At 35.4% G+C, this 8,086-nt stretch overlaps 1 protein-coding gene across 1 annotated transcript; it reads right to left on the bottom strand.

Moving 5' to 3' along the window:
* Positions 1-3,109: 3,109 nt before the first annotated feature.
* LOC121319681 (mediator of RNA polymerase II transcription subunit 21) lies at positions 3,110-8,085 on the bottom strand. Its single transcript, XM_041257356.1, has 4 exons — positions 8,016-8,085; positions 7,401-7,515; positions 6,419-6,519; positions 3,110-3,983 (listed from the first exon to the last, which is right to left on the bottom strand). Exons 1-4 carry the CDS (start codon positions 8,055-8,057, stop codon positions 3,807-3,809), a joined length of 435 nt encoding a protein of 144 aa, XP_041113290.1. The 5' UTR covers positions 8,058-8,085; the 3' UTR covers positions 3,110-3,806.
* Position 8,086: the final 1 nt, after the last annotated feature.

Here is an 8,086-nt window from a genome sequence, read left to right as displayed (position 1 = left end):
GTTTTTATGTAAGGAAAAGTAGTCCATACTAAAAATGACAGCAAGCTGGGAATTTAAGGTTATCTAATTATCTTTTTATATACAATCATGGGAACAATAACAGTTTACTGTAACATTTTAAGTGAGAAATGTGTTTTAAGCTTTCTTTAACTAACAGAGAACCAACTGGGTATATTATGAACTTGTCCCAAAATAAAGCAGGCACATGAGGTGATGTTCTGTGAAGGAGCTGCACCACACGACATTTCACATGATCAAGTGTGCCATATTTAGGACTTGAGCTGTTCACTTAATTTGTTGGCTGTCAGATCAGTAGAAGCAAAACAGAAAAAAGGGAATAAGAAATCAGTGCGGGGGGGGGGGGGGGGGGGGGGGGGGGGGGGGTTAGTTAGTTGTGAGTGGAAGTTAAACCATAGAATATGTAGGCAGAACATGCGATACACCTGAATTACCCTTATAAAAGTTTGCCATAGTTAAACCATGCCAAAGTGTAATAAAGCATCTTGAAAGCATGGTAATGCATACGTAAGCAATGTAAAGAATAGCAAGTTATGGTAAGCATAGTAATAAATATGGCAAACCCAGGTAAACTATGGGAACATTTATAGTAAATGGTAAAACTGCAACAATAAACAATACCGTGGTAAACTTTTATAAGGGTAGGGTAAGCAGAGTATGTAACAACTAAGCATAATAACCTACTTTTACTTTAGTGTTGTGGTTAAGTGTGAACTTCATAGTGTTTATTAAAACAGCTGTTGGCATTGGTAGCACTTTTTGTAAGTGTCCAATATGTACAGTTGATGTTTTTTTTAGTTCTCATATCGCTTATTTATCAACCATTTATTTGTGAATGAATTTGAAATGATTAACCTGATATTTTTAATTCAGATGAGTCATTACTATAAGCAGGAACTATGCATTTGAATATTAAGTCGTTAGAGCCAGGGTCCCAGACTGGAAAAATGGAAAATGGAACTTTCCCGACTCTGGGTCTCCACAAAAACTTAATTTTATTTACTTAGGGCCCTGTTCCCTATGCTCCATTTACACGCTGCAAGAAGGGCTTATACACCCTCTGAAAGCCCTTTTAGCACATGAATAGTGTGTAAACCAAGGGAGAATAGGTCCTTTAATGATCATGTTCATCTGTAGTATGGCTCATGGTATGTTGAGTCAATGAGTCTCCAAATCCAGTAACCTTGTTAATAGAAACCTTGTTGCATTGTATAATTCCGTAATGATTAGGCACCCAAAAGGAGTCCAGGAAGAGACTAGATAGGTCAGGCCCCTGTCCAGGTTTCAGGAGCCTGGTAAGACCCGCTGTTTAAGTTCAGCAGGTGAAAAGAGGTGACCTGCTTGATGGGGGAAATGGTGGTTAATCTCAGAGATTGGTAGTTGGTTTCAGGGGTGAGGTGATATTTAAATTGTTCACATCAAATTTGAGAGAAAAACAGTGGTAAAATAGTTGGACACTAAATGAAAAAAAATGCATATTCTAAGGATAAATGGAAGGGAAACATCACAAAGCAACATTTAGAGGAGCTTGGGACTCTTACATTTTCTGATGCAATGAACTGCCACACCTGCTAACAACTAAGCAACAATCCTTCCTTTCAAAACTTTTGTGTAAACAGTCTTGTCTTTACAGAGCTCATGGCATTTCCTTTTTGGGATCGTTTAGCACCCTAGGACTCAACGGCTCAACTGCTGATGATGTCAATGTCTGGTAAACTTAATCATCTGGGCTTTTGAATTTTAAGTTTTTACTCTAGGCTACTTCACAGAATGACAGAATAACCAGTTGATCTTTACATTATTATTCTTAGCAAGTTAGGGTGTAATTTTTCACTACTGTTCAATGTTGTTTTCAAAAGATACGTTTTTTCAGGTTTTGTACAAATCAGGCTAACCACTTTCTTGGTAGCTTTACATAATGTTCAGTAAGATTCAGTCTGCAAGTATGTTTTTCCAACATGCCTCTTGAGAATTCCTAAAACCTGCCATGTCAGAGGATAAGATAACAGTTTAAAATTAGAGATAATTGGGCTATGCTTTCACAACCTGGAGGCTAGGGCATTTGGATTTATGCAACACACTGTATTTTTTTCAAATATTATAAAGTAAATTAGGGTTAATTTAAAATATTGTCTGGTCATATCTTGACAGTTCAGTACTTCTTCCAAGAATAGTCTGAGATATAATAGGCTCTTGTATTATTAATATTCACTTTATTATTAAATCAGAAAATTCTGAATTCATCAAAGATAAATGCAAAGTGAGTGCTAATAAGCCAAGAGATAAACCACTGCATTTCACCTCAAACACTTAAGCCCTGAATTTTTTATTTTCTTTTCAGTATTTTACTAAATCACTTAGTGTTAAGACTGCCTTGTGACTGGGACTCACCTACCATAGTTGCCTTGTGAGCTATGGACTTTTCCTTAATCCTGTGTGAAATGCAAATGAAAAACAAATAAACAAACAGGAGTGTCCTCAAAGGCCAGCTTCCTGAGCAATTGCCAAAACAGGTAATCGCTGTTATAGTGCAAGCAAGAAGATAATTAGTCAGTGTTTGCAGGTAGATTCTGGGCTGTACAACAGTGTTGGATATAGCAAGGAAGCAAGACAGCAAGTATTATGCTTTGGGACAGAGCACTGGACAGGATAGGAAATAAACACACACCCACTCCAAACAGCATTCTTATTCAGATTGATCATTTAGACAACACATGGAGAAGAACCAGAGAGGGGTTAAAAACAATGGACCAACTAACATGGAATTAAAGTATCTATTCGCCCATAACACAATTCAATACTCAAAACATTAGTTAACCAGTAAACACTCCCTTCCTAAACAGATCTCTTTATTACCTCACACCCACTGCTTCTTTCAGGAACTCACCAAAAATAGCTAAACCACAAGTTCATCCTTTGTTGAGAAATTGTTTAGCGCTTGGATCTCTCCCTTTTTCTAAATTTCTTTGTGACCTCTGGCTGATTTCAGTGGATTTACAAAATTTGCTACCAGAATACAATTGTATTTTGTTATTTCATCCACTTACTGTTATCAATCTTTATTATAATAAAGCAAATTCTGACAATTGGCTTAACCCCCAAACCTTTATTGTCTTTCACTGACACATACTTTAATATTGTATCTAGACTTTACTCTTTTGAAAATGCACAAACATTTCTGTGCTTTTAGGGTTACAGTGTATCTTTAACAAGACATCGGCCAAGTTTATTTAAAAAAAACAAAAAAAAAAAAAAACATGTATATCGCAATACAAATAAACAGTTTCAAATGTTTAAATTCACTTTGAATATATTCACTCCTCTTCTCACACAGACTCCATTATGTATTTCAAAATGTATTATGTTTAAACAGACTCATATTAAAGACTTGGAGGGAACAATTTAGTAACTATATGTGATTGCACTGTTAAAGGCACCAAGGTAAAAAGAAAAACCTTTGGACTTTCTGCCTGTAAAACATCACAATGACAATACCATGGTCACTTAATAATGAAAAGCATATAACGCCTTCAAATGCTCCAGCTAGGACGAGTTACATTCCTGTCGTCACGTATGAATGCACAGCCTATTTATAAAATAACAAATAGTGATTGGCAGACTATACCCAAAGGAAAACCTGTAAACTCTCCACTCCAACTTCACCATGTTGAAGAGTCTTAAACAAAAACTACACAAAACTAATTCTAGCTTGCACTGTTAATGGATGAAGCCCACAAGGTCTGCTTGCTCCTTTACTTTTTTCTGTAGCCAAGTGCTGCCCTCTGATGTTAAGACTCAGGAACTTGCTGGCTGGGTGCTCCACTCCTGGTCCGGAGTTGGGATTGAGCTATATCTGCCAAGGCACTCTGTATCTTCTCCAGCAGCATGTCTCCTCGATAAACCACCTCCTCAAGACGGGATGCAGCCTCGTGGTTCTCCTCCTCCAACTGGCGCAAGCTTGCAGCCTGAAAGAAACAAAAATACAAACAATTGAGCATTCAGAAATTTCCTGTTGTCAACAGAGTGTTGAGTTTGTTTGATTATAAGTAGGTTTTACTGTGCAGTCAATGTTTAGAGAATGCCAATATTATATTTCAGGCTTATAATAAAACTTCAATGCATGCTGAACGGTGTCTTTAGTTAAAAGCATGCAAATGTCACATGTTAGATATTTTTAATGAATGACTGGTATATTGAAAATCATTAAATTCAGCATTTCTTAGATTAATTATACCACTTAAGTGGATGTGTATCAGGAGAACATTTTGAGAGAACTTGCACCAAACTGAGTTGCACTAAACTGCTGATGAGTCAGTTAGAGTCGTTTATCAGTGATTATCTAGGCAACGACAACAATGACTAACTGGTGTCAGGAGCAGAACGTTATCACTGCAGACGATTTTCCACCCGCTTTCAGAAATGTGTTACATAAAGTAACATAATCTTTTCAGTCACTTAAAACTGCTACTCTAAAATTAACTGCCTTTTTGTGGTTATCAATCACTAGATATTAAGGTTTAGCTTAAATGTTAACCAAGTGCAAGCATGTTCTAAAACTTTCATTCTGCTACAAACATCAATTACACTATGTAACACAATTTTTGTTCCTGGGTAGTAAGTGTTATTTCCTAATTGCTTATGCCTCAAAAGTACAGAAAATGGCTATTATTCCCCACAAACTTTGTTTTTGTGACCAGGACAGTGATATTTCAAAATATCACTATTTCCGGGCAAATGTGTGTCTTTTCGTTCACATAAAGTCAGAAAAAAACAACATATGAATCCAAATTAACATGCATTTATACTAGAGTAATACAAAAATGACTACAAAATATTTAGAAGTGAGTAGTTTTTCGAGATTTACGATTATACTGTAAATAAAGTAAATACTGTATAATCGTAAATCTCGAAAAACTACTCACTTCTAAATCTTTACACAGTGTTATTTATCTCACCAAGTTACTTTTACTACATCAAGTGGCCACAAGACGGCAACATAGTACATTTTTCCTTTTTCCTACAAGCATTTCAAACAATGAATAAACATGACATTTATGATACAGTTTACCAAACCGATCTCTCTTTACATGTACATACTCTAAGCTCCAGGGTCTAAACTTCAGTTTATTTCTAGTATGTTACCTTATCAGCTTCCTGTAGATAAAATGTAAGCATTAATGACAGATTTACCAACAACTAGGTCTATATATAAATAATAATAATAAAAAAAACTCAAAAAAATGTAGTAATCTTCTGACTTTAGATCACAAAAAGTGTATTTATATATATATATATATATATATATATATATATATATAGATATATATATATATATAATATAAAAACACAAAAATGGACTTACACTAAAAGGTAAGGTTGCCACCTTGATCACCTTAAATTCAGCGCTTGCAAATGCAATGGATACAAATGGATAGATCATCATTATACTTTTATATACTGCATTCACAGACGGTTTCTAAAAATAAATGTGTGTGAATTTTGTTGTCATTTATATAACTTATGTGCTTTATAACATGTCTGAGGTTTCACTGCAAAGCTTTATGACATATATACAGGTAGATAGTAAAAAACACAACAGATGTTGTGGAGCAACTATATTATTTCTCTGCATTCAAGAGCTGGCATCTCCAAATTAACTTGTAAGAAATGTTGGACTGAGACGGAGAAAAAATCACTTGCATTGTCCAAATATTATGGCTTTATTCAATGAATAAAAAGAAAATTAGCTACATGTCATTTTAGTGAGAATGAAAGACTGTTAAAATTAGGCAATGCATAAAGGAAATGGCAGTTACAGCAAGTGTTCACACTTTTAAACGGCACACAACCGCATACCAGTGAAGTATGAAGAACATGAATAAAAATGACATAGGCGAATGTGCAACATGCACTAAATGAACAGCTCACAAGCAAGTGCTGTATAAGGCAATGAATAAGGCAACTAAAACACTGCTTTGTTGTACGTGCTTCTATTTGTAACTCACAATATTTAACATACTGATGCCCCAGTGTGCAAATGTAGAAATAAGTCATTGTTGTGGATATCAAACTGTTTGTTAGGAAGGACAACTTCAAATCAAATCTTTCAGCTATGCTAAATCCACACTGCCCTAAAGAGCAATTACATTCTCGAAAACAGTTGTGGATAAGCATCTAAATCACACAATATAATAATCCATGAAGGGCTTAAAGCTATCCAGCAATGATGAAAATATTTAGAGTAAGTTATTTCATATCAAATCAGGAAGCAAAAATAAATAAATAAACAGACCTACTCTTTTCATGACTTGTTAGCATATAGCCGGAAGTTTATAAATTCAGTACTTTACATTTGTAGATATGCAATATTAAAACAGTGTCAGTGTGTCTTACAAGGTACCTGCAATGCTGCAGTAGACTCCTCGCTAGGCAGTGAATCAATCAGCACATCAACGTCTTTTGCAGTCCGTGCTATCAAGGCGGCAAAAAGCTGGGCGTATTCTGAAAGTGTTGATAGGTATAAATATAAAAAAAAATACAGTTTAATCTGCAAATAATTTTTAAAAAAGTTTCCTAACTTTCTTGGTATAACAGAATAAAAATGCAAACATGCTTCACCAAGTATCCTATAAAAGCATAAGAAATCTCAAATTAGAGTTATAAACACGCTTGCCATGGAAAGTTAACTAGGTTGCCAGACTGGGTGTACTGGAATGTATTTAGTTTTATTACTATAATAATTACTGTATTATTAGAAGGCTTACCACCCCCCACCCCCCCAAAATAAAGTTTGACACGTGCCCCGTTCCCCACCCTACCTTTTAGAACCACTGACATGTTGGTTTTGCCAGCGTTGGGCCAGAAAGTGGTACATCGTAATAATGTAGTAGGCGTACTAACAGTAACACTTGACCCATGTAACGTGTGAAAATGATATGCTGTCCATTCTGTGATTGACTACTGCACAATTCACTATGAACAAGGCCAACTGTAGTTCACCCACCAAATCGTATATGTTTACAATTACTGATAACCATTTTTGGTTGTTAATCAGTTAACATCTCATACATTTGCTGAATTGTGAACAAATATGTTAAAAAATAACTGTAAGGGCCAAACTCAGTACTCCTTTCAGGTAGGCGTTGTCCTTGTTTTCTGAGCAAAAATTATTTACATGGTGTACCACTGTTTAACGGGTACCACAAAATAACACATGTTCCTCATAGTTTCTGTTGGTGGAAATAAAGGTTACTATGCTTAGGGTAAGGCACCTTCTCCAAAAAAAAAAACAGAGCAGCAGACCCAATGCTTGTTGAAAGCGATGCCTACTATTGCATTTTAATTAACTGTATCACACACAAAGTGTGCCAACACACACTTACCTTCTGTTGGATTGGAGGGCTGGTCTTTGTTTATAGCAGTTTGAATGTTGCTGAATGAAGCTGGTGGTGCACACTGCTGGAGGACACCAATTGCATTGCAAAACTGATCTGCAAGCTGTCGGGAAACGCATAGGAAGTATTATATGAAAATAACACAATCAACATTTTATATAGTCTTTAAATGAACAGGTCTATGTATACTGGACTGAACACTGAACTTGAGTGATTCGGCATATCTGAGCACAACATCATATTTTTGTTTTAGTTCAAAAACGTATATGCACTGTTCGATTTTGTTCTAAATTATTTTTTATTTCACTATTATGAGTGTGGATGGTATTTAGTTAATTTGAAAAATACATACAAATATAAATTCCATAATAAATGTTGCCTTTCCTGTATTAATTTAATTAAGACCATTGGGGAGGGGGAAACAAAAGAAAAAAAACGTGTAATATCCCTAGCAACAAACTACAGACGGAAAGTAACAAAGGGATAGAGTCTGTGCTTTACAGATTCAATCCCTTCTCCTTGGTGTATATGAAACGACTATCTTTACCGTTCTGTTAAGTATCCCTGGTGTATATTATTACACAAATAAACAGACAATCTTACTGAATTAACAGCATCCTGCAACTGCGTTAATCTATCCGCCATGTTTGCGACTACTCTTTAGCAATTCGTCT

This window comes from Polyodon spathula, chromosome 8, assembly GCF_017654505.1.
Source record: "Polyodon spathula isolate WHYD16114869_AA chromosome 8, ASM1765450v1, whole genome shotgun sequence".
Lineage (NCBI taxonomy): Eukaryota > Metazoa > Chordata > Actinopteri > Acipenseriformes > Polyodontidae > Polyodon > Polyodon spathula.
This window is presented reverse-complemented; position numbering and strand designations above follow the sequence as displayed.